This window comes from Erpetoichthys calabaricus, chromosome 13, assembly GCF_900747795.2.
Source record: "Erpetoichthys calabaricus chromosome 13, fErpCal1.3, whole genome shotgun sequence".
In the NCBI taxonomy this organism is placed as follows: domain Eukaryota; kingdom Metazoa; phylum Chordata; class Cladistia; order Polypteriformes; family Polypteridae; genus Erpetoichthys; species Erpetoichthys calabaricus.
In genome coordinates this window covers 65,325,300-65,352,739 of record NC_041406.2, presented here as the reverse complement: position 1 = coordinate 65,352,739, position 27,440 = coordinate 65,325,300, and the positions used below count along the sequence as shown (strand labels likewise).

The window sequence follows — 27,440 nt, the reverse complement described above, 5'->3', positions numbered from 1 at the left end:
ATCATTATCTTGCAGTTTACTCCTCAAATGTCCATCCCCATATCTGAGTATACGAGAAAGTCTAGGGGAGACCACTCCCGATTTTTTAGGCTCAGGGTTAAATGACATTTCAGAGTTTGTCATCAAAGAAGAAGGAATCAGTTCTAAGTATTGCCATACACATGTATATTACATATGGGGGGTGCTCTGGGAGTATGGGGTACTAGACCCCCTGATAAGGGCTGTTCAGTCCCTGTACAACCGGTGTCAGAGCTTGGTCCACATTGCTGGCAGTAAGTCAAACCCGTTTCTGGTGAGAGTTGGACTCCACCAGGGCTGCCCTTTGTCACCGATTCTGTTCATACCTTTTTTGGACAGAATTTCTAGGCGCAGCCAGGGCGTTGAGGAAGTCCGGTTTGGTGGGCTCAGGATTGGGTCACTGCTTTTTGCAGATGATGTTGTCCTGTTTGCTTCATCAGGCCGTGATCTTCAGCTCTCTCTGGATCGGTTCACACGCAACTGTGAAGCAGCTGGGATGGGAATCAGCACCTCCAAATCCGAGACCATGGTTCTCAGCCGGAAAAGGGTGGAGTGCCCTCTCATGATTGGGAGCGAGATCCTGCCCCAAGTGGAGGAGTTCAAGTACAATATGTCAGGGTATTGTTCACGAGTGAGGGAAGAATAGAGCGGGAGATCGACAGGCGGATTTGTGTGGTGTCCACAGTGATGCAGGCTCTGCATCAGTGTGTCGTGGTGAAAAAGGAGCTGAGCTGAAAGGCAAAGCTCTCAATTTACCAGTCGATCTACGTTCCTACCCTCACCTATGGTCATGAGCTATGGGTAGTGACTGAAAGAACGAGATCGCGAATACAAGCGGCTGAAATGAGCTTCCTCCGCAGGGTATCTGGGCTTTCCCTTAAAGATAGGGTGAGGAGCTCGGTCATCCGGGAGGAGCTCAGAGAAGAGCCACTGCTCCTCTGCATCGAGGGGAGTCATATGAGGTGGCTCAGGCATCTGATTAGGATGCCTCCTGGATGCCTCCCTGGTGAGGAGTTCTGGGCACGTCTAACTAGGAGGAGACCCCGGGGAAGACCCAGGACATGCTGGAGGGACTATGTCTCTCGGCTGGCCTAGGAACGCCTCAGAATTCCCCCGGAAGAGCTAGTAGAAGTGGCCAGGGAGAGGAAAGTCTGGGCATCTCTGCTCAAGCTGCTGCCCCCGCGACCTGATCTCAGATAAGTGGAAGAGGATGGATGGATGTATATTACAGAAAGCATTTAGCAGAAATGGCTAAATAAAATTTTAATAAAATTCACAAAGTTCCAGAGACATGGATTTCTGGTTTTCTAAAGTAGGCAATGACCTTCACAAGAAGGGTGACAGAAATTGCATTATAGAAGCAATAGTTATGCCTCTTACAAATGAATTGCCTTTTCCACTATGTATGTACAGTGGAACCTCGGTTCACGAATGCCTTGGTACACGTACAGCTCGGTTTACGACCAAAAAGTTCGCCAAACTTTTGCCTCGGTTCACGACCACACACTCGGTATACGAACAAGCCAGTTTCCCTTTCGGTTTGTGCGTGCTGATGATTTCCGCACATGTTGCATTGTTCTTGGTCAGACGTGAACTGATGAACTGCTGCAATGTAAGAGAGAGAGAGAGCAGGCAGGCTCGTGTGCTAATGAGAGAGAGAGAGAGAGAGAGAGAGCAGGCAGGCTCGTGTGCTGATGAGAGAGAGAGAGAGAGCAGGCAGGCTCGTGTGCTGGAGAGAGAGAGAGAGAGAGAGAGAGAGAGAGCAGGCAGGCTCGCATGCTAGAGAGAGAGCGCGTGCAGCTGAGAGCGAGCCTGTACGTGCAGCTGAGCAGGGAGCCTGGGTGTTTGTCAGTGTTATTCAATGTTTTTACATTAGTTTACTATTACACTGTGCATTCTATGGTGTAATTAACTATATTTGTGCTTAAAAATATTTTTAAAAATATATTTACATACAGTTTGTACGGTCTGGAACGGATTAATTGTATTTACACACAATCCTATGGGGGAAATTGCTTCGGTTCACGACCAATTCGGTTTACGACCAGAGGTTTGGAACGAATTATGGTCGTGAACCGAGGTTCCACTGTATTATAGAAACAAATAAGAAATAGCTTGAAACGTCTATTTTTAAAGCAATTAAATGAACAAAGCATTAATAAAAAAGGACTAATCAAGTTTAGTAAATGGGCAGATACTTGTTTATAATTAAAGTATATCATTAAATGTTCATTGAGCTACGAAACATTATAGTATACCGTAGATGGTGTGTAATCTGGTATACTGCTGTTTTTCGTAAGTCTGTTGCTTTCAAGACAGTGTTTTAGATGTCATCTTGTAGAGAGAAAATTAAAAACTAAAGTACCTTGTTATGTTTGACCTAATATATTTGATATATGTCTATTTGAGATTAATTATTAAAATGTACATGATCATTTTAAGAAATTTGCATAAAATTTAGTTGTTTTCACAAATGCAAATAAAGTTATGGTTGTCACAGAATGAATGAGGTTAGCCATGTGCAGGATTGTATCCATCTTTGGTCTAATATTTTGTTAACTGTTGCTTCCTGAAAGCCCCATACTACAATAATTTAGATAGCAAAGCATTGTCAATAGGTAATTATTTGTTCAGAATGTTTGCATTGCAGTTCATTTGCTGTTCATCTTTTGGATGAAGCAGCACTCCAAGCCCTTTTCCTGAGAGAAACAATGAGTCTGTTTATAAGTTTGTTCATGCAGCCTATATTAGATTTAATTTGCTTGATGGAACTTTAAAAAGTCTTGCTTTCCAAAGTATTCTCACTTTTTTTGTGCTTGATAAAAATATAATCTAATAAATTATTGTGCTTTTACTAGTTGCTTATATAGTGTACAACACTGTACAGTGTCTACTATATAGCCTACTGTATAGAAACACTGCAGTCTAGTGTTTTCATCATTTTGCTATTTTGTTGCATTTTACAAATTTGCATTATAAAAAATTTGAAAGTAACATTGACCTTCAGAGTAATGTATTTATTGTATATAAGTAAGATTCATTTTACTGCCCCCAGGTACTTTAATTAGACACACAGAAATTAAAAGCAAAGCAAGAATATTCCATGCTTCATTAATATGTGATAATACCCAATGACCAAAGGTCCACTTTTTATATATCATTAAGATGTATTATGCAATTATATTATTCTAAGGTATTCTAAGTGGTAGGCTGCCTAGGATAAAGGCATCATCAAACTAATACATGGATGCACATAAAGCTTCTTGGCTGTGACACTCACCAAGAAAAGCAGTTCAGAAGATGAGGTGATTGTATTTAACATTCTTCAGCAAAGTGCAGAATTAGAAAGGTGTACTGGCTTTTGCCACAAGTTATGCTCTGTATCTCCCTTTGTAACTCTGCTTTTAGGTTTTATTAGGTTATGGCCTTGAAAGTTTCAGAGCACGAACGTCACAATAATTATCAGAATACTCATGCTTGTTTTTATTATGAAAGTTTCTGAAATTTAAGACTTGTGTTTATTGTATTTTTTGCTAATTCTAAATTATTGCAGTTATCTTTAATTAACTAATGTTTTTTACTTAATAAACAGTTTAATTTAACTTTGATTTTATTTTGACTAGAACTCAGTGAATTCTAACCTTTATATGGTTTAAAAACATTCTTTGTAACATGCAATGTAATTAGTTTTATGTTGATTATATAGACTTTAAATCCTTCACTGTTTTGTGAAAATAAATTCGTTCCCCATTTCTCAAATTATATGGTGATAGGAAGAATTTACAAAATTTAATATATTTAATATTGTATTTATGATGCTAGAATTTAGAAGTAAAACATTATTTGACGTTTTCATATTTGGAATATACAGAGCATCTATCTTTGTGTTTAGTTTGTTCATGTTGCACCAGAGTTGGGATTCTGCGTACTTTGACATGTAATCTAGCTTTTGTTTCTTCACAGCATATCACTCCAGACAGTTACATACCATGCCTTTCAGACTTGTGCAAAGCCCTTTGGGAGGTCATGCTAAGTTACCATCGTACAATGGAATGGCATGATGAGCATGACAATGAAGAAGTGATTCCAGCTTCAGGTAGGCAGAACAGTTATCTAAGGACTATAAACTTTAAGGAAATGTCTTTTTTTCTTTGAGTATACACCAAGCTTTACCTGTGTTCGGTTTTAGAGGTACTAAGACTGTTAGACCACTTTTGTCAAAAGTAATCAAAAAACAAGAAATAAATCACTTGGTATTTTCTTTTTTTCTTTTTAAATAAAAACAGACAAGAGAAACTACAAAGTAGAGAAACTAGGAAAAATAAGGTGTATAGGATTGATCGGCTTTATTGAGCTGAGTGTCCTGTTCTCATCAAAGTTGTTCTAATATTGAAATTATTTTATTTCAATGCTTTTAAAACGCCAGCAACAAGGCAGCACTCTTTCTCATGATGTGTTTACTGGCAACCACACAATTGTGGCTTTGATAACGAGTTTCTCTTGTAAAAAGTCTACTGTAAAAAATGGGTTATGGATTATATTTCTCACTAAAGATCATTATTTCTTTACTGTCAGTCAGTATATTGAATGTTTACATGAAATGTGTACTTATAGCTAGGTATTTCTGTCCCCTAAACCATCTTATGATCTCTCATCCTCAGAAAGATCTGCATTTACAATGACAAGTATTTTAATTGTATCCTGTCTGCAATAATGTATTTAGCTATAATTGAAATATTGCAATAAATTGGTTGTCTTTTTCCATTTAGTCTTTTTAGCATATGCAAAATTTGGCATATCATGAGGACACGATTCATCAGTGGAAATACTTATTTCTTATACTTATTCTGTCACTCAATTATCTTGACTGTAATCTTCCAGTTCTGCATTTCTAGCCTCATTCAGGCTGATTCTTAAGAAAATTAAACAGTGTCCCTGCTTACCTTCTTTTTAATGTTTTTTTACAGAATTAGTTTTTTTCTTCAACTGGGACAGATGCATTATGTAAATTTTTTGCTGTACCTCAGTTTATTTTATGGAATAATCCAAATGTAATTCTGATCTGCTGTTGGCTTAGTTCGGCTGCTATGAATCAAAGCCATTTTGACCCTGTTTTTATGTTTTTAGTCCATAGAGCACACAAATTTCTCATTCATCACAGTATGTCACAGAGTAATGTTGCACATCACTATATCAGGATAATGGAAAGTAACACCAGCAGAATTCAAATTGTTTGTTTTCAGGAGCTTCTTTTGATTATGTGCCTAGATCTTCCTATAGAATGTACAATATGTGCTAACGACTTCTCTCTAATGTTTAAGAGTGATAGGTATGAATTATATGGCTCCAGCTGTGAGTCCTGGACTTCTGGTATACCCTTTTGGGCAAGGATTTATTTGAGGCTATCATAAGCATCATGAATTGATTGTTCTTTGTATGGCCCCTTTCTGTTAGACCAGTTTGCCATTGGTAACCCTATAAGGAACACAGATTTCCAGACACCTTAGTTGTAAGAATCACTGAGTCGCACAAGCCCTTCCATCATACCAGCGACACAAATCTGCTTTTAAAGTCTGTGTGGTGAAAAATTCTGTTGGGATGGTCTGTGGGAAAAATATCCAATCTTCTGTTGAATAGAGTAAAGTATATAATTACTTAGTAAAAGCATTCACACATCTGTCTTTTTGACATGCTGTCAACTGGACGGATAATGCTATAGTAGTATCTGTGTGCATTTTAAAACAGGATAATTAAATGTTGAATGAAATAAGTATTAAAATACAGTTACAGTATACTTGTTTACTTATTCACCATTTATGTGTGAAGTCGAAGTGTAGGAGTTGCCAGAAATTGAATAGCAACTGCCAAAAATTCAGCAAGTAGTACAAAGGTATGCAATAGGTGTGTGAATAGCCACAAAAACAGCATGCAAGGTTATGAGTGATGTATATCAGCATATATTGGCATACTGAATCAGCAAAAACAGTATACGATGCCAAATGTTCAAGATAAAGATAGTGTGAAAGAGAGAGGGAAGAATATTTAAAAGCCTTATTTTATTTTATTCTTACGACAAATTATTTTCACAGTATCAGGTGTTTTCAGCTGCAAAAAACTAAAAATACATGTAAAAAATAAAATTAAAATACATAAGAAGGTGTATCCTTTTACCCCATTTCCAAACTCTGGGCGACCTTGGGAAGTTACCAATAAACATTACTGATTGTTCAGTTGAACTCTTGCCAGCTCAGGAACTGTGTAAAGTAGTTATCACTTTATTTCCAAACAATCTTTCCACACCACAAGTGATTCACTAACAACATGCTGTTCATTTATAAATCTCAGTTCATCAAAAAACATTTTTGAAGGATTTCTCTCCAATATTTCTCACTACTACTGCAAAGTGACAAGTAAGTTGTCCTCAACAAAATGCAAACACCTTGGAAGTAAGCTGAAACGATTCCTTACTCATGATCTGCTGTGTATACTGTAAGGTGTCTCAAAAAAGCCTTTTTTGCCCAGCGTATTTTATTTTCAGGATTTTTAATTCTATCTTAAGTGCAAAGAAAGCCAGCATCATGTCATAACTGACATCAGACCACATGTTCACTCTGTCATTTGGGTTCATTGTGTCCTGCTGGATAAGTTGCTGCGCTCAGTAACAATTACACGCTATCATTTATGAACATACTGAAATTCTGTAAAGGATTATCTGTTTTTGATACATCTTTCTTGTCCTTGCATTTGAACACAATAATTTAGCATTTTTGTTACGCAGTTACTGTCACACCTCGTAAGCTTCACGCCACAGAGGTCACCAGGCATATTGCGGCAATTCATTCATATGGGCCATATGCATCAGTTTCACTACCAGTGTCAATGTATGACAAATTCACATTGTTACCTTTATCTCTTGATTCAAACAATGGACCCGTTTCAGTTTTTTCTAAAACTGGCTTTATGGCTTTTCATTTGCCATTGTGTTTTTGGTTGAAGGCCTCTCTCCACTCTTGAATATTGATGAGCTATCATAAAGTGGCAGAACGCATAGAAATATTAATGATTTTTTTTTATGAATAATCTAATTTCATCCACAAGATGGCAGCAAAATACTGTCCCGAGAGTTTTTGGGGCTTAACACTAAAACAGATCTTTATGCTTACTCCAAGTCTGACTCAGGCTTAACCGTAATAATTTAAAATTCCAAGCTTAAATCACAGTAAGGAAAACCTGCAGTCACTGTAGGCCACCAGAATCAGAGTTGGACACCTCTGATATAGTACAAATTTTGTGTGTTTTGTAAATAAACATAATTATGTGTAAACTATTAAAGAGACTCTGTTATAAGAGAAAACACAACATATACTTTTTCTGGTTAGCTGGATTTGAAATGATAAGCAACCAAAAAGGTACATCTGCCGAGAGTGAGAATTACCATCTTCATTAAAAGAAGACGACTGCACAAAGGAAACATCATCTTATTTTGCTTTGTTTTAGTCTACTGAAAGCATCTTCATCATTTTGCATTTGTTAAAGAACAAATGGCTTTAAAGCAGCTTTGTTTTTGTAATTGGACTCTTTTAGCTGATCTTACTAGGCAGTGTAAATGAACACAATTGAAAAATAAAATCAAGTATAGTCTTTTAAGGAAGGGTAAAACCATTTGCTGCTTGTAACCAAATATAACTTTTAAAAGAAATTGATTGTATTGAAAGCAGGGCCCACTGCTATCAACACTCAAAGGAATGTGTTTACATTTAGGAGCACATTGACTGCATGCTCATTTTGGGCTAGAATATAAAGCAATTGAACTCTTTGAGGTGTCATGGTATCATGTCATCGTGTAATGTGCTAACAGCAATAATTTACACACTTTATTTTTTTTCCTTCTCATTTATTATCTTTAATCCTTATAATTGAGCTTGCATTTTCAACTGAAATTCTTTTTTTTTTTTTTTTTTTTTTTTTTTTTTTTGGTAAGAATAGAAACCTTGTGCCACATTTGTTTTTCAAAGATCCTGCTTTGTTTTTTAGGTTTTTAAATGACATTTTAAAGACACAAGTATTCAGTGTTATTAAAATAGAAAAGTATATTTTACTATTAAAACAGAAAAGTAAATTTTACTAGTAAGTACTGTGTTTTGATTAAAATAAAAACAAACTGAAACATATCTTTATAAGACCTGGAACCAAATGATAATAGGTCGAATGAAGTGTTCTTTCAGTGTGTTGTGACTATTTTTGGGAAGTAGCTGGAATATGGTATGCAAAATCTCCTAAATTAAATATGACCCTTTACTGGAACTGCTGCTATTGTCATTTCTAATTGAAACAGCTCTTTTGATCTAAAGAGTATACCCTAGACATTCTGACCGAGCAGTCACCTCATTTGTTTGTCAGAATGCCAGAGGCAAATTGAAGAAAAAAGGATTTTATTAAAGGTTAAACATGTATTATAGAAGTTAAAGGACATGAAAGTAAGCCTTAGTTTCCAGGGATTTTAATGATTTGTTGCTACTCAGGTAACAAGAGAGAAATTAATATTGAATTTACTTTATATGTATGTGTGTGTATTACATGTTCATATAGCCTTTTGTAACAAAAAAATGTTATTATTCATTCAGTGCTTTTTATTACATTTGATTAGCAGTTTTGCAAGTGGTGAAATATTACACAGAGATGTTTGATCTCGGCGGCATGGTGGCGCAGTGAGTAGCGCTGCTGCCTCACAGTTAGGAGACCCGGGTTTGCTTCCCGGGTCCTCCCTGCGTGTAGTTTGCATGTTCTTCCCATGTCTGCGTGGGTTTCCTCCGGGTGCTCCAGTTTCCTCCCACAGTCCAAAGACATGCAGGTTAGGTGCATTGGCGATTCTAAATTGTCCCTGGTGTGTGTGTGTGTGTGTGTGTATGTGTGTGCGTGCCCTGCGGTGGGCTGGCGCCCTGCCCGGGGTTTGTTTCCTGCCTTGTGCCCCGTGTTGGCTGGGATTGGCTCCAGCAGACCCCCGTGACCCTATAGTTGGGATATAGCGGGTTGGATAATGGATGGATGGATGTTTGATCTCATTTGCTTTGTGCAGATTTTAATGAAGTTTCTCTTGATGTATCCAACCCCATTTCCTAAATTGGGACTGATTATAAAATGCACATAAAAAAAAATGAAACAGAGATTTGTAATGCTCTTTTACCAAGACATACAATTTTTTACCTCAGAACGTTAACACAAATTTGTCAATATAAGCTGATTCCAGCACATTCTATAAAACGTTGGGACAGGTCCCTATTTGGAATGTGTTTAAAAAAACTTTCCAGAGGTAAATAGTTGATTACTATAAGTGACAGGTGACACTGTTACAATTGGGTTTATATGGGAGAATATGATTGCAATGGATTTTGGAATTTCAAAATCTATGGTCCATAGCATCATTAAAAGATTCAGATAATCTAAAGTAATTGGTGGGTGTAAAGGTTGCAAACTGTTATTGACTGCTCATGATTTTATACAGCGCATTCAGAAAGTATTCACAGCGCATCACTTTTTCCACATTTTGTTATGTTACAGCCTTATTCCAAAATGGATTAAATTCATTTTTTTCCTCAGAATTCTGCACACAACACCCCATAATGACAACGTGAAAAAAAGTTTACTGGAGGCTTTTGCAAATTTATTAGAAATAAAAAAACTGAGAAATCACATTTACATAAGTATTCACAGCCTTTGCCATGAAGCTCAAAGTCGAGCTCAAGTGCATCCTGTTTCCCCTGATCATCCTTGAGATGTTTCTGCAGCTTAATTGGAGTCCACCTGTGGTAAATTCAGTTGATTGGACATGATTTGGAAAGGCACACACCTGTCTATATAAGATCCCACAGTATTCACAGCCTTTGCTCAATACTTTGTCGATGCACCTTTGGCAGCAATTACAGCCTCAAGTCTTTTTGAATATGATGCCACAAGCTTGGCACACCTATCCTTGTCCAGTTTCACCCATTCCTATTTGCAGCACCTCTCAAGCGCCATCAGGTTGGATGGGAAGCGTCGGTGCACAGCCATTTTAAGATCTCTCTAGAGATGTTCAATCGGATTCAAGTCTGGGCTCTGGCTGGGCCACTCAAGGACATTCACAGAGTTGTCCTGAAGCCACTGCTTTGATATCTTGGCTATGTACTGTGGTGGGTGGCCGGCTAAATATTCCGGCCCTCACCCCCAGGCCGCCAGGTGGAGCTCTCCCAACAGCGTGGACGTTCCCCGAATTCCAGCAGGGCCTCATGGACTTTGTAGTTTATATGCACAGCCCTGCTGGATACCATGGGGACCACCAGGAGTCGCTGTGGGGAGGCTGCCGGACTCTTACTTGCCCTATAACCCGGAGGTGCGTTATGATCACATGACAAAAGGAAACGACGTGCTTCCGGGTTGAAGAAAGGAGCTTTTTATCCGACCCGGAAGTGTTCATGATCACATGGACAGAAGGGAGAAACGCTTCCGGGTCATGGACTATATAAAGGACTCTGGGAAACCAGTACACTGAGCTGAGCTGGGAGGAAGGGTGGCGAAGTGTCTGGGAGTGTGGAGGATTGAGTATTGTAGTGTTTATTGATTTATGAGTATTGTGGAGTGGAGGGTGCTTTGTGCACTGTATTGTTCAAATAAAAGTAGTATTTGGACTTTTACCTGGTGTCTGGAGTCGAGTCAGAGGGTTCAAGAGGACGACAAGGGCCTCAGACTGTCACAGTGCTTAGGGTCGTTGTCCTGCTGAAAGATGAACCGTCGCCCCAGTCTGAGGTCAAGAGCGCTCTGGAGCAGGTTTTCATCCAAGATGTCTCTGTACATTGCTGCAGTCATCTTTCCCTTTATCCTGACTAGTCTCCCAGTTCCTGCCGCTGAAAAACATCCCCACAGCATGATGCTGCCACCACCATGCTTCACTGTAGGGATGGTGCCAGGTTTCCTCCAAACGTGACGCCTGGCATTCACACCTTCAATCTTTGTCTCATCAGACCAGAGAATTTTCTTTCTCATGGTCTGAGAGTCCTTCAGGTGCCTTTTGGCAAACTCCAGGCGGGCTGCCATGTGCCTTTTTACAAAGGAGTGGCTTCCGTCTGGCCACTCTACCATACAGGCCTGATTGGTGGATTGCTGCAGAGATGGTTGTCCTTCTGGAAGGTTCTCCTCTCTCCACAGAGGACCTCTGGATCTCTGACAGAGTGATCATCGGGTTCTTGGTCACCTCCCTGACTAGGGCCCTTCTCCCCCGATCGCTCAGTTTAGATGGCCGGCCAGCTCTAGGAAGAGTCCTGGTGGTTTCGAACTTCTTCCACTTACGGATGATGGAGGCCACTGTGCTCACTGGGACTTTCAAAGCAGCAGAAATTTTTCTGTAACCTTCCCCAGATATGTGCCTCAGGACAATCCTGTCTCGGAGGTCTACAGACAATTCCTTTGACTTCATGCTTGGTTTGTGCTCTGACATGAACTGTCAACTGTGGGACCTTATATAGACAGGTGTGTGCCTTTCCAAATCATGTCCAGTCAACTGAATTTACCACAGGTGGACTCCAATTAAGCTGCAGAAACATCTCAAGGATGATCAGGGGAAACAGGATGCACCTGAGCTCAATTTCGAGCTGCACGGCAAAGGCTGTGAATACTTATGTACATGTGCTTTTTAAATTTTTGTATTTTTAATAAATTTGCAAAAACCTCAAGTAAACTTTTTTCATGTTGTCATTATGGGGTGTTGTGTGTAGAACTCTGAGGAAAAAAATGAATTTAATCCATTTTGGAATAAGGCTGTAACATAACAAAATGTGGAAAAAGTGATGCGCTGTGAATACTTTCTGGATGCACCACTGTAAGTAATTACATGCTAAGTAAAGAGTATTAGGGACACCTAATCTAAAGTGATACCAAAAACCCATACCGGCGCAGAGTAATCAAATAAAAATTAGAGCATATTTTCTCACAGTTGTGCCCTCCTATCCAAGTTGTTGAAAATTTGAAAGAGTAATTGATTTTTTATGCTAGTATTATGAAATCACAAATCAATGCATTTTAATAGCACAACTACCTACCCAATTCTCTGCACAATTATCTCATTTCAGACTGTTGTCTATTAGTATGAAATGTAGAGGATGTTTCAGATTTACATATTTATTTAATAATTCAACAGCATCTTCATCACCTGTCAACCCCTTTTGACTTTTTGCTGTTTGGTTGATTTTATTAGTGACCTGTGCAACATGAAAGTCATTTCCATAATTCTTATTTCCATTTATTATAGTGTGACAAATTTATATTTATTAATTGCATTAGTTTTGCTGTTTTGACAAATTCCAATTAAATTACACCTTTCATGCCTGGCACTGTTTCATGCCAAATGTCAGCTATTTGATGTTTAACGTGTAAGAGTTCATCTTATCCTGTTTTACTTTTAGTTGATATTACCATGGCTTATAAATAAAGTAATTCACTGTTTTCTACATTAGTTTTGTTGACTATGCTAAATTTTAGTTTCATTCAGCTTTTAAAAATGTCCTGGTTTATTTTTACCAGAAAAAAATGCCTTCCAAAGTAAATCTACATTAAAGACACTGAGACATCTCAGTGTTGATGGCCAGTGTGAAATGAGGATATGGCAAATTCAAAAGATATAAAAATCATTCATTGGAAGAATGGGTTCTTGCCTGCTCATGGCAGCATCTTTTCAGTGTTTGCATGGAAACTTCGTTAATGTATGTACACTACATGACTTTAAGTCTGTTGAATCCACTTTTAAAATACATATAATCTAGCAGGTGTATGTTTTCGATAAACCGGTTTGTCTTTAGAAATGTGTGGTCACGTGATTGTACCTCTTGAGGTTTAAAATTTACTTTTCAAATACATAAGGTGATTGAATTTCTCTATGTGCAGCAAAGAAATTTGCTCAAAGCAAAGTATCAGAATCCTGTATGATTACTAGTATTAGAGCTGATTTTCACTGTTAAATATGATTTTAACTATTTGGTAATATATTGATTATTATAACCTCTTCAGTGTTAGCTCTTTCCCATACCACTCTTAGAAAGCATTTTAATTACAGCCTCTTGATCTGCGACCCAGTTCTGCAGTTGCATCTGAACAAGGTTAAGTATCGATTATAAACAAGTGCAAGCTAGAGCAGTAGATGTTCTGGCTCTGAGGGTCTGTTTATGAGTAACCTGCAAGAACATGAGAAATGCCCACTAATCACATACTCCTGTAAATTAACTGTGTATTTAGGAAGTGTAATCAACAGCTATAATTCAGTCATTTCTTTCTGACTGAATTATTAACCCACTTAAGTTGGGTATATCTGGCACTGCCCTCCAGTGGTTCAAGTCCTATCTGACTGATAGGAAAGAGTTTGATAGTCTTGGCAACAGCAGATCCAGTCACACAAGGAGTTCCTCAGGGCTCAGTCCTCTGCCCTCTTCTCTTCTGTATTTATATGCTTCTCCTTCGCCATATTATTCGTAGCTATGGACTGGGTTATCATTTTTATGCAGATGACACTCCACTCTATTTCAATGTCAATAGTGCAACTTCATCAGAGTTTTCTCAGCTCACAACTTGCCTCAGTGAAATTAAAACCTGGATGGAGCAGAACTCTTTAAAATTAAATTGCAACAAAACTGAACTCCTGCAAATTGGCACTAAAGTGCTACTTAAGAAAATTAGCTCCTTTTCAGTCATTTTTGACGGTGATCTCATCAGACCTTCTTCTGATGCAAGGAATCCTGGTATCATTTTTGATTCCTCCCTTTCTTATTCCGTCCACATAAACCACATTAAGAAACTTTCTTACTTTCACCTCTGTGATATATCCCGTGTTCGCTCATTCCTCTCCTTTTCTAACGCTGAGAAACTTGTCCATGCTTTTATCACATCCTGCATCGATTATTGTAACTCACTGCTGGCAGGTGCCCCTTCTAATCTTATATCACAGCTCCAGTTGATTCAAAACTCTGCTGCAAGAGTCCTTACACGGACCAGCAACAGTGAGCACATCACACCCATCCTGCTTTGCCTTCATTGGCTCCCTGTGTCTTACAGGATTGAATATAAAATTCTGTTCATAACCTACAAAGCTTTAAATGGCCATGCACCGGACTACATCAGTGACCTTCTCCATCACTATGCTCCTGTTCACCTACTAAGGTCCTCTGATTCTGGTAATCTTGTTGTACCTCACACTAACCTGCACTCTATGGGTGACAGAGCTTTCAGCTCCATAGCACCCAGACTGTTTTATGACAAATTAGGTTACTTGTTAGGTTTTTCTTTTAGTATTGAATTTAGTATTTTACTCTGGTTTATTGTCCTTTATTCTATTTAATGCTTTGTTATCTGTTTCATTGTTCTATTCAGGAAAAAATTTGTATCCAATGTTACATATACCCTGCTGTTTTTTTTTTCTTTTTTTCTAAGACTCTGTGAATTGCCTTGAGCAAGGGAAAGGCACTATATAAATAAAATTTATTATTATTATTATGCTACCGCAGTGACTCCACAGGCATATCAATAATGGTATTATCATCCTGAAATGGCTCTTTGAATTTGATGGTTGGCACTGCGAGCACATCCCACCTCTCCCACTGACCTACAGTGCCGGTTAAGGTAATACAGTATTTTTTGTCAGTTTTATGTGGTGACTGGAGAGACCAGAATCTGGACAAGCAGCACAAAAGCCCTTTCAGGATGAATAAATGTCAAAGCGGTTTGACTATAGCATCTAAAGTGCAAGACTCCCTATTTGGAAGTATGTTAGAGCCTTTGATCCGGATTACCTGGAATTCCTGGAAGCCGCAATAGAAAAGATAGGGAACAAAAAAGATAAAGCAATGTAGGGCAGATAGTACAGTGCATGTCAAATTGACAGAAGCAGAGTTAGAAATTAGAAAAAGAAAGAATGCGTAAAGCATGTCAGCATCTTTATTTCTGAAGCAGTGATCCACAACACTAGACAACCTCAGTGTAGTAATCAAGAAATTAGGTTTTCTAATAATGTAACTGTGTGCTTTACTGTTCTCTTTGGTTCAAAACAAATTAAGAGTCTTATTTGTGAGGCTTGTATTAGCTCCTACATAACTTTTTCCATTTGTATTTTCAGTATAACATGTCCTTGACAAATGTGGTTTCATCCTCATGCAGTACAGCATCACCTGCAACACTACCTTAATTTAAACCTTTACAAGACAATTGCTTTTTCTTAGCTTATACTGAACCATTGTTTAATTTCCTGTAAGCCAAAAAGTCTTATTTGTTGAAATGTAATGTAAGTTGTGTTAATTCTCTGTATAAAAACACACTTCTTTCTTGCTGGTAATCATTCTCACAGAGTTACATTTACTGTTCCTTCAGATTTTTCACGCATGATTAAAAGACAAATTCACAAGGAAGGTAATTAAATACACTTGAGCTCCAAAAATGTTGCCACTCCTTTTGATGAATTTAACGCGTGTATAGTGGCTAATTCAATTTGATACTTGAAACAGCTGGAGCATAACGTAATAAAATAACTTTCCCAGAGCATAACAGCAAATTGAGGTTTTAAGGAAGAAACTGTCTGGAAAATTTGTCATGTGCATTTTCAGATGTAAAAGGTAGTGTTGTGACATTTCAGTCTTTGAACTCCTTCAAAGCTACTTCATTATGTAATTTCTGTTTATCAAAGGGGAAGCATTATTAGGGTAGTGTTGCGCATGGCTTTATGACAAAGCAAGTGTAGATAGAGAGAGGACTATTTTTATGTTGTTCCCTTATAATTTAGCAATTTGTATTTGTGGGAATCCCAGGTTTGTGTTATGATTGTAACATTTGATGATTACAGCATTTATTGTATGATGTGTGTTATTTACAAAGTAATATATCCGTAAAAGCTACCTAACCTACTCTGTCAAATCAGGCACTGAATTTCCACATTATAGTCATCAGTAACACAAAAGTGCCTGAATTAAGTTATAGTTTAAACTACCCTTTTTTCAAGGTTTTTGTGCTTTTATTTTTTTACTTTTTTTAATTTTGATTTTTTTAATTTGCTGTATATGCAGTATGGCACTTTGAGCTATACGCAAATTTTACATATTTTATTGACCTTTGTAGTAAAACAAAATGTAAATGCAACTTCAACAGCAAATGGAAACAGTAGCATTTTATGTAAATAGTAGTGTACAGTTACAATTTATTTGAGGAACTATCAAAATGTAAAAAAAAAAAAAGTACAAGAGTTAACGTGGCATTTACAGATGTTTGGGCACCCTACTAAATCAGTACTAGGTAACACCCCCTTTGTTGTAGCCAGCTATGAGACTTTGAATTCTTGTTTTAGAAATGTTCCCCATTCTTCCTTTTAGATTGCTTCCAGATGTAATATATTCTTGGGTTGTGCTGGATGCACAGCACATTAAAGATCTACCAACAGATTTCCAAACATGTTCAGGTCTAGGGAATGCAAGGACTATTCCAAAATCTTCTCTTTGTGTTTCTTGAGTTAGTTCATAGTAGATTTCAAAAGTGTGTTTTGGATCGTTGTCATGTTATAGAAGCCATCTTTTTTTTATCAGTTTCATTTTCCTGGATGACTGAGGATTTGCTGATATTTTGTAGAATTCTGTTCTTCCCAGTATTCACACAGTATGTCTTGTGACAGTAGCTGATACACAACCCCAAGGCATAATTAATCCACCCATGTACTTGGCAGTTGGCAAAATGTCTTATTCATAAGTGTGGTCTTTTTTTTACTCCACACAAAGAGTTCGACTTTAATTTCATCACTCCACAGCACTCCAAAATGTGCCTGCCTTATGCAGGCATTGCTTTGCATACTTAAGGCAGAAACTTGGTTCCTTTAAAAAAAACATCATGTGATCTTTAATCTGGACATTGATAGTTATGAACAGAGCAAATGAGGACACTTAGGAACAAGAGGTAGGTGCAAAATGTCCAAAGTGCTTTAATTATAGTAGTCAACAACAATAAGGTGCAGTGTTCTTTAAAATAAACAAGTCAATAAATAATCCTTCACAAAAACGGTGTTCTGATGGGGTCAATAAATACAAAATCCACAATTGATTTAAAATCAAGGTTAAAGCAAAGTCAGGATCTCACCATAAAAGAAAACCACGCACCTCATTGTTTTCTTCCATTTCTACCTGTCCTACTGCTTAAACTTTTCATGTCTCCTCAATAGTAGAAGACTCCCTCAGACAAGCAGTGTCAACCATTTACTCATTCACATCCTCACCACCATCCCTTGCTGTTAGTGTTGACCCTGCTCCCTTCTCTAACCACTGTATCTTAGTGGCCATGAGACCTCTCAGAGTAGTTGGTTGCTCCTGCTCCTCTGCAGCACTCAGCAGAAGTAACCCTACCCAAGGAGTGCCATTTCTCTGTCTGAGGCTCCTTACCTTTTCTCTGCAGCACCATCTCTGCCACAATGCTGACATTTCTTTTTTCTCTCCTGTTAATTTACTTCCCAGCATTCACTTTCTTGTTCTTTCTCTTTGGATCTCCCCTTGTTCTCTTTCTCATGTTCCTTTAAAATTTTGTGGGTGTAGGTGCCTTATGACCCCCCGAGTGCTAATGAGGAAACTGGCTCAGATGATTGTGTCTGCATGTGAATGTGCCATCAGTTGATCCCTCAACACCTGGGGTCAGCTTAGCTTTGTTACATCATGACCCATGTGCCTGCTTATAGTGATTTTAAATAAACAATCACACTGCCATGGACACCTTAATGCACTTTACCATGCCTCTATTTACATGTGCAAGTACACTTCTGGAGGTCTCCTTTGGCAAAATGCTCTTAACATTAAACTACTCAAAAAAGAGTTAAATGTTCTCATAAGATGAGGTGAATCCAAAAATGAGCATAAATCCTGTGATAATTTACTTGTGTTGTATAAGTTCATTTAGTCCTTCATGTGCTCTGAAGTAAAAACATCCATCCTCTTTTTACATCCTCAACCCAAGCCACCGATTCATGATATGGACACTACTACGCGATCTAATGACACTGTTTCAACAGATCTATAACAAATAGCTGGATTAAAACTAAACTAGCACCTTATTAATAGGTTTTTGTTACTATATTTCAAACAACACACACTTTTTCTGCTTGACTATGCAATTCAGCCCTGCAAAGAGTGGCATACCGGTTTGCTTCTTGTATTACACCTAGTGCTACTAGGATAATAAATATGCAGATATCTTTATTTCAATAAAACAAGTATTGTGTTAGGTTTCTTGATTCTTTAAAAAGTGACTGATCTACTTAACGCATGTTACTTTTTATGGGTTACCCTACTGCTTTCAATATTGTGCTGCTGAACTTGCCACTGTACATTAAGCTCATCAACAAAAATTTAGTAATTTCTTAAATACTAAGATGGATTACTTTGACCAAAAGAAGGAATAATGCAACTGCTTGAGCATTTGCCAAAATAAAATTCTCATCTACTTGCATGCTTCCACCTGTTCCTGTTGAAAGCATATGTGAAGCTAACAGAAGTGCGGGCAAGGAGTGCAACAGACACATGCAGACTACAAAATCCTTAAGTGTAACCCAGTTGAATGTTTACATGGCCAAATAGCTGTTACTTGTGGAGAATGTGTCTACATGTGTTAATCCAGTTTCTCAGAGACCAATAATCCGGTTTCTCCAACCAGAATATGAGTTTACACAGCATTTCAATGTTCCTGCGAATAAGCAGGTGATTAAAACACGTGTGAATGCACTCATTGTTCTTTACTGCTGAGTTCCCCTTAATTGCCATTTCTTAATGACTGTGGGTGATGCTAGCTTAGAAGCACTTTGGTATCTTTTTATAGCCTATCCTGACTTTGTAGGCATCAGTTTGTTTAATGTTCAGGTCCTCAATAATTTCATGTTCAGGTCCTCAATAAGCTGCTTAAAAATCTGTTATTGCTGAGTTTTGTATGTTGTTTGAAGAGCAAAATATTTTTTAAGGCAATAGAATAGTCTTCATCTGACAATTCTTAATGTCATTTCCTGACTAGACTAACAGCCTGGCAATTACCACTGAAAGAGCGCCAAAAACGTTATGACACATTTATTCTTTTATTTTTTTTATGTTTTTTCTATTCATCAAATAAATCACAACTGTACATTAACATAATAAAATCCCATTGTTTTAGTTTGTCTGCTCTCAAATTTGTATTTGCTATTCTTCACTTCAGATGTTCCCAAAATATGCAAAATCTCCATGCAACTTTTGCTTAAAGTGCCTTACAAACAGCAAAAGAAAAATTAGAACTATAAAAGTAAAAACAAAAATCTTGAAAATTTGAGAACAAGCATTAAATAGTAACTTACAGTTTCATTTGGCCAGGGGTGTACAAACTTTATACAAGTGGAACCTCAGTTTGCGAGCATAATTCGTTCCGGAAATGTGCTTGTAATGCAAAGCACTCGTATATCAAAGCGAATTTCCCCATAAGAAATACTGGAAACTCAGATAATTCGTTTAAATATTTATATAAGAATGATTGCAAAATCTTCACTCTAACTAACGGAATCACTGTTATCTATTGGCTCACTGGAATCTTTTTCTTTTTTTGCAACTTTAACAAGGAAACCTATCCAATGACAGTTGCTTTTGCCTGGAGTCACCACACTTGGACACAAAATAAAAAAAATGCTTTACGCACTGTAAGGTTTCTAAACTCTTTTTGGATTCCCCCCCAACGGGGCGACACGCAGCAGAGCGTCCCGAAGCAAGCAACCGCAGGCTCCCAGCGCTGTAGCAGTTCGCCGTAAAAGAGAATCAGAAAAGATTGCGGTCGATCTTTAAGCGCCTGCCGTGAATGGGTGATGCAGGAAACATTAAACTATATAAAATCTATGCCAATGTACCACTCCTAACTACAGTATATAGTTTAAAATAAAATATCAAATGAATAATTTCTGGAGGTCATAAAAAAGGGTCCAGATTTCAGAAAAATCTGAAAGACTTTTTTAAGTGCTCAAAATCATTTCTAGGGAAATAAGAAAAAAAAAAGTCTAGTGCCTTTGAAAAAATGTCTTGAAAATACTTGTCTTTAAGAATGATTTGAAACTGCAAAAGTTTTTAGCTGTAAATATTACAGGTCTGCCCTTGCAATTCTTGGGTTTACGATTTGCAGATCTGACAATTCGTGATGTTTGTCTTCAATAATATAACTAAAATTATTTTGCGAGTTTTGCAACCTATTGCCGCTGTGCTACTTAAGTGGACTGCAAATCCCAGCACCCCTTGGGAGGGGTGCTGGGTGAAACGAGACGAGTGATCGCTTTAAAAGTGACTCATAAGAAGCTGGCAGGATCACTTTTGGTGGTGTTGTTTTGTTTACTGCACAATTGGATTACAATTACATTCACTGGTTTACAGCTTACTATGGATTTTTGTTCTTGTCCTGTGCTTTCTTATTGTTTGAGCTGCAGTGTAGCACTGCTCCCTCACAGCACAGATAACATTTTTGATCACAATAATTTGTCCAGCATAGTTGGCAGATGCTTCAATAGCATCAATAGGGACACTTGAAAGACCATTGCATAATTTCAGTCCACTCAAAACTAGTCCATTTCCTCCCTCCCCATTGACTTCAGTGCATTTCACAGAGTTTGCTGAAATTCTAGAACATTTTTGTGATTTTTGAAGCACTCACAGCAAAGTGAATTCTGTGGGGTTCGCTCATCACTGCAGAAGACAAACTAGTTCTTCACTTTTTATGTTACATCTTACCAGAAAAAAACAAAGGCGATCAGCATTTCCTCAGTTTGGTCATTGCCAAGCAGGTCTCATCAAGGTTGCCATGCTAATCCTAGTTTTTCTTTCTATAATGACTGCCAGTTTTGTTGGTCTCCTCTGCTTCATGAGCACCATACTGTATAAGTAATTCTTTATATGAAATTTATTAACAACAACAACATCATTTATTTGTATAGCACATTTTCATACACAAGATGCAGCTCAAAGTGCTTTTCTAGATGTCAAAGAAGTAGTTACAAGAAAAGAAAAACAAATTAAAATCAGGTAAGAAGAATAATGAGTAAATAACATAAAAAATAAATAACACACACATAAGATAGGTATATAGTTAATGGAGAAGTAGAGTCCTTATATATGAAATTGTTCTGAGTCCGAGGATAAGGTCAGATAGGTGAGGAGGATGGAACAAAAAGCATGATAGAAGAGTGGGATATATTTTCCTTTCAGCAGGAGCCTAGTCTTTCATTTTAATGCTTTTATTAATAGTTTAAATGTACCTAGTTTAAGACAGTGACATTGACGTCCTGTTGTTTGAGTTATGCAAGGTTGATGTGTGTTAATTTTGCATCCATAAGTACATCCTTTTCAAGCACAAAAAGTAATAGAAGAAACAGAAGTGAACTGGAGCACTTTGCTTGCTTTGATTGTTCTATTACTCTACATTCTTTTGACATTCTTATACTCAGAGCTCCAGTGAGCACAATTGCCCCAATATTTGCCAATTGTTATCCCTGTCTTCAGTTTATATCATCTTGTCTTGTTGCTTATCAACACAGAAAACAGTGGAAGATCGTTTTTTTCTTACATGGTACACAGTCCTTGTTCACTCTGTAATTGCAAATTTGTGTTATTACAAGCAAACCAGTTTCAGCCTAATGATCCATTATATACAGTGCATCCGGAAAGTATTCACAGCACATCACTCTTTCCACATTTTGTTATGTTACAGCCTTATTCCAAAATGGATTAAATTCATTTTTTACCTCAGAATTCTACACACAACACCCCATAATGACAACGTGAAAAAAGTTTACTTGAGAAATTTGCAAATTTATTAAAAATAAAAAAATTGAGAAAGCACATGTACATAAGTATTCACAGCCTTTGCCATGAAGCTCAAAGTCGAGCTCAAGTGCATCCTGTTTCCCCTGATCATCCTTGAGATGTTTCTGCAGCTTAATTGGAGTCCACCTGTGGTAAATTCAGTTGATTGGACATGATTTGGAAAGGCACACACCTGTCTATATAAGATCCCTCAGTTGACAGTTCATGTCAGAGCACAAACCAAGCATGAAGTCAAAGGAATTGTCTGTAGACCTCTGAGACAGGATTGTCTCGAGGCACAAATCTGGGGAAGGTTACAGAAAAATTTCTGCTGCTTTGAAGGTCCCAATGAGCCCAGTGGCCTCCATCATCCGTAAGTGGAAGAAGTTCGAAACCACCAGGACTCTTCCTAGAGCTGGCCCGGCCAGCTAAACTGAGCGATCGGGGGAGGAGGGCCTTAGTCAGGGAGGTGACCAAGAACCCGATGGTCACTCTGTCAGAGCTCCAGAGGTCCTCTGTGGAGAGAGGAGAACCTTCCAGAAGGACAACCATCTCTGCAGCAATCCACCAATCAGGCCTGTATGGTAGAGTGGCCAGACAGAAGCCACTCCTTAGTAAAAGGCACATGGCAGCCCGCCTGGAGTTTGCCAAAAGGCACCTGAAGGACTCTCAGACCATGAGAAAGAAAATTCTCTGGTCTGATGAGACAAAGATTGAACTCTTTGGTGTGAATGCCAGGTGTCACGTTTGGAGGAAACCAGGCACTGCTCATCACCAGGTCAAAACCATCCCTACGGTGAAGCATGGTGGTGGCAGCATCATGCTGTGGGGATGTTTTTCAGCGGCAGGGACTGGGAGACTAGTCAGGATAAAGGGAAAGATGACTGCAGCAATGTACACAGACATCCTGGATGAAAACCTGCTCCAGAGCGCTCTTGACCTCAGACTGGAGTGATGGTTCATCTTTCAGCAGGACAACGACCCTAAGCACACAGCCAAGATATCAAAGGAGTGGCTTCAGGACAACTCTGTGAATGTCCTTGAGTGGAACAGCCAGAGCCCAAACTTGAATCCGATTGAACATCTCTGGAGAGATCTTAAAATGGCTGTGCACCGACACTTCCCATCCAACCTGATGGAGCTTAAGAGGTGCTGCAAAAAGGAATGGGCGAAACTGGCCAAGGACAGGTGTGCCAAGCTTGTGGCATCATATTCAAAAAGACTTGAGGCTGTAATTGCTGCCAAAGGTGCATCGACAAAGTATTGAGCAAAGGCTGTGAATACTTATGTACATGTGATTTCTCTTTTTTTTTTTTTTTTTAATAAATTTGCAAAAACCTCAAGTAAACTTTTTTCATGTTGTCATTATGGGGTGTTGTGTTTAGAATTCTGAGGAAAAAAATGAATTTAATCCATTTTGGAATAAGGCTGTAACATAACAAAAGGTGGAAAAAGTGATGCACTGTGAATACTTTCTGGATGCACTGTATGCTTAATAAAAAATAGCAGTTACAAGTTCACAAAGGTTATTTCCTTTTGAACTTATTTTACCCAAGTATTCAATTACTTAAATTGTTTTATCTGAATATTAATAACAATGAGTAACACATTTTTTTAAAAAAAAGCAGATCCAAAAAAAAAGAAAAGAAACCTGACCATGAATCAGAAGTTTTTTACTAATTTCTGTATGGAATAATGCCAGATATGTTTTTTTCAAAACACTCAACTTGATCATTTGCAGCTGACTAAAAGTTTGCAGCATTATATGTTTATCAAAATGTACGGGACAAAATGTCCACATTTTTTGCATTGTTGGAAAGAAGAATGGCAATATCATAATGTTGATACTAATGCAGGTTAAAAAAATAATAGGTACAGATTTATAAGATAATGATCCTTTTTTAATTCTTATGCCAAAATGCTTTTAAACTCAAATTGTTAGTAAAACCTGCTATTACTGTTGTTCAATTCTTTACCACCTTGAAATACAGGAGCTCAATAGCGTTTGTGCAAGAATAAAATGTTTGTTTGAAAAGACAAAGTGATAAATATATAATAGATTTTAACTTAGTAAGTGTGGTCTTCTTTGAGTGTAGAAAAAAAGATAAATAAATGAAGGAGATGGCTTGATAATTTATTAAAAAATTAATGCAGATTGATGCTGATTTTATTTTCTCTCTCAATGTAATACAGTCACTGTGACCTGCCAAAATGTTTTACATCAGTCCTGAAAGAGATGTTGGCTGCTATGGGTGTCTCGGGGAAAGTGCGGTAGTCCAAGAAACGACCTTTCAGGAGCCCTTTTTTTCTGGCAACAGAGCAGATTTATGTTTTAGGTGCTGTCATGAAGAAATTCTCCTACTCTAATATTATTTGCACCAGTTTTGGAGCTGTTTAATTGAAAACATAGTACCGAAAGTCGCAATATTATATGCACTTTTATTTGAAATTTCTACGGTTTTATTAAACTACTGCCTTTTTAAAGAAACATTGGATAACTTCTTTACACTTCCTTTTTTTTTTTTTTTTAAACATTCCAATAATCATTAGAACAGCTTGAACTTTTTAGAAACCCATTAAATGTTCCTTGTGTTACACTAAGAAGGCCAATTCGTTATGTACAAAATTATTTACTCTTAGGAATTAATGAAAAAACATATACGGTTTGCTACAGTATGATAATGTATGAGACACAAAAACAATGATTGAAAATTATGAATTAAAATTAAATCAAAACTTGAATCAGTTAACATGATCATTATAATTGTGTATTTTGATGTCATTTTCATTACATTTCACTACTTTGTTTTTTTTTTTTTTGTTTTTTTTTAGCAGTTTATTCTTTTTTCTTTTTTTAAACTTCATTTTTTTTATACTGCAGAAATTTATACAGTTCCTCTAGAAATCTCTCCAGTAATTAAGTTCTTTGATTTTGTGCCTTGTTTTTAAGATAAACAATATTTCCTTAACTGTGATGAACCATTCACAATTTTCATACTGAAAAAATTAAAGTTGGGAAGTGTATCTCTTTGCCGTCCTGTGAATTTGTGCACACGTGAAAAGTGAAACAGAACAAGAGTACAAATTGACTTCTTGTGCTATAGAAGAAAAAAAATTACACCACTGGGTTCCCAAGAACTCAAAGGTTTAAAACCAGTGGTTCCCAACCTTATTTTGGCCATGCCCCACCTAGGCCTCCCTAAAATCATAATGTCCCCCACTGTAAACATATATACCTTATTCAAATTATTACCTATTCAAAAGTGAACTCCTAACTCACGTGGAGGAAGCCCATAATGTCATTAATTTGGTCTAAACAAGCTTCCAAAGAACATGGAAACAAAAAGAGGGAAAGGATAGTTGAAGTACTGACAAAGAAATCACAAAGAAATTGTTAAAAAAAATATATATAATATGAAGTAATATGAAAATACAGCAAATACAGTTTTGAAAACATATAATAAGACGTGATATTCATAAATATAAAATAACTTTAATGACAGCTTTTTCTGTAATATTTTTGATCATTTTATTTTTTTGTTATATTGTAAAATTTTATAATCATTGTTACAATCATATTTTTTTAATGGTAAAAACGATTTCTAAGTAGAAAAACCCAAGCCGGTTGTAAAATCTTAATTAAAGGGTTCTCCCTTCTATGTTTATATAAATATATGTAAAAAAAAATTGTTTATTTTTTTCCTATCATTTTTAACAGTGAATTTCTGGTTTTTTCATTTTATAAATTGTTTAAACATACCTAAATTCTCAAATTGCCCCCCATAAAAATCAAATTAGCCCCACGCTGGGAATCACTGAAGTAATTAAGTTATGTTCTTGTTGGTATTGTTATTAATTCATTTTAAATTTATTGCACTGTAGTTATGTATTAACTTGATAATTTAATATAATTGTTTAATGATAGCCATTAACACACTGTATTAAATTAATACTTCTGGGTGTCCTTAATTTTGAAAAATGTTACATAGATAAGAATATTTCTCTGAAGCAAATTGATTAATAGTGAACAAGTATTTAATGTTTTAAAATAACACTAAATGATTAAAAGGAAAGATTTCCTTTTTCACAGTGATGCATTATTTCTTATAACTGAAGTGTGCTAATCCTACTGGGAAAAAGGACCATTTATTTATATATGCATTTACATTTTTAGCTCTGGTAATTAAAATACAGTTGTCTTCAGCAGAGAAGGTTTCTTGAACTGTCTGCATGGCTACGGACCAGTGACACTCACTCCAGTTGTTGTGAAGTACTTTGAGAGGCTGGTGTTGAAAGATATTAAACAGAATATTGCAGATGGTCTTGATCACGTGTAGTTCGTATTTCGTCACGACTGTTCCCCATAGGAACATATCTTTTGCACATTACCCATTTCTAGCATAGGTGATAAAACTGTTATGCAAGAGTCTTGTTTGTAACTTACAGGTCAACATTTAACAGTGTTTGTACAATCAAAGCTGACCACCAGACTCCTCAGTTCAGGACTTAATAACACCATCTGAAAATGTATTTTGGGTTTCGTAACAATAGACCTTAGCATGTGTGAACTGGCAACATCACATCCTCCTCGCTTACTCTCAACAAAGGCACTCTACAGGGTAGTGTGCTTACTTCTTCACTGCTGACTGCGTAGCCAGACACAGCTTCTGTTTTACCCTTACATTTTCTGATGACAACACATCACAGTCCTGATCACCAAAAATGAAGAGATAGATTTAATGTCAACACCCTTTATATAAAATATGCTACTCACCCCATGTATTTGTAGTGATGACACAGAAAACCTTTTAATCTGTTTCCATGCTCAGTGGAAAGAAGAAGGTCATAACATAACAGAAGTCAATAGTGACCAGTCCTGTACAACGACAAACGATTTGAAGAACATCCATGGAAAAAGAAAAAAAAAAAAAACCTCATGTTACTCATTTTGTATAATCCACATGTCCATTATCCATTCCCACCCATGAGAGTACAAAAAGAGACTGGTTAGGTTAGAGAGGGAGATCAAAAGGAACAAATCAGAACAACAGAACAAAAGAGAGAATAAAAACCAAAGTCAAGTGCTTTGTCTACAAGAGACAAAGAGATATAAAGGACAATCAGGTGAGTAAGCCGGTGCAATGGACATGAGCGGTGGTGTTGATATGGCAAAAAATGGAAATTTCTGAATTTTGTTTATATGTTAATTTACTCACATCTACTGTATTTCTGAATGAAAAATGAGAGAAGACACAATATTAAGATTATTTAGAAGTAAAACTGAACAATTTATTTATGAAACTGTTGTTAATGAGATCCCACAGCCACACTGGTACCCCAGGACTGAACTTTGGGAAGCCCTAGTATGACTTACTTAACATGAAATACACTGTATGTCACACAAATACAGAAAAATATGTATTATCTTTCTAGATTCTAAAATAATATTAATACAATTAAAATTACTATTACAATTTATTGTTGTATAGCCCAAAATCACACAAGGAGTGCCGCAGTGGGCTTTAGCAGGCCCTTGACTCTCTAAGAAGACAAAGAAAAAACTCCCAAAAAAACTCTTGTAGGGAAAAA

At 37.1% G+C, this 27,440-nt stretch overlaps 1 protein-coding gene across 4 annotated transcripts in view; it reads left to right on the top strand.

Annotated features, from left to right (window-relative positions):
- vps50 (VPS50 EARP/GARPII complex subunit) overlaps positions 1–27,440 on the top strand; it is a 408,283-nt gene that overhangs the window by 201,382 nt on the left and 179,461 nt on the right. For all 4 annotated transcript variants that reach the window (XM_051936104.1, XM_051936105.1, XM_028817093.2 and 1 more), the window contains exon 13: positions 3,982–4,114. In XM_051936104.1, the coding sequence (XP_051792064.1) occupies positions 3,982–4,114 (133 nt within the window). The remainder of the gene's footprint in view (positions 1–3,981; positions 4,115–27,440) is intronic.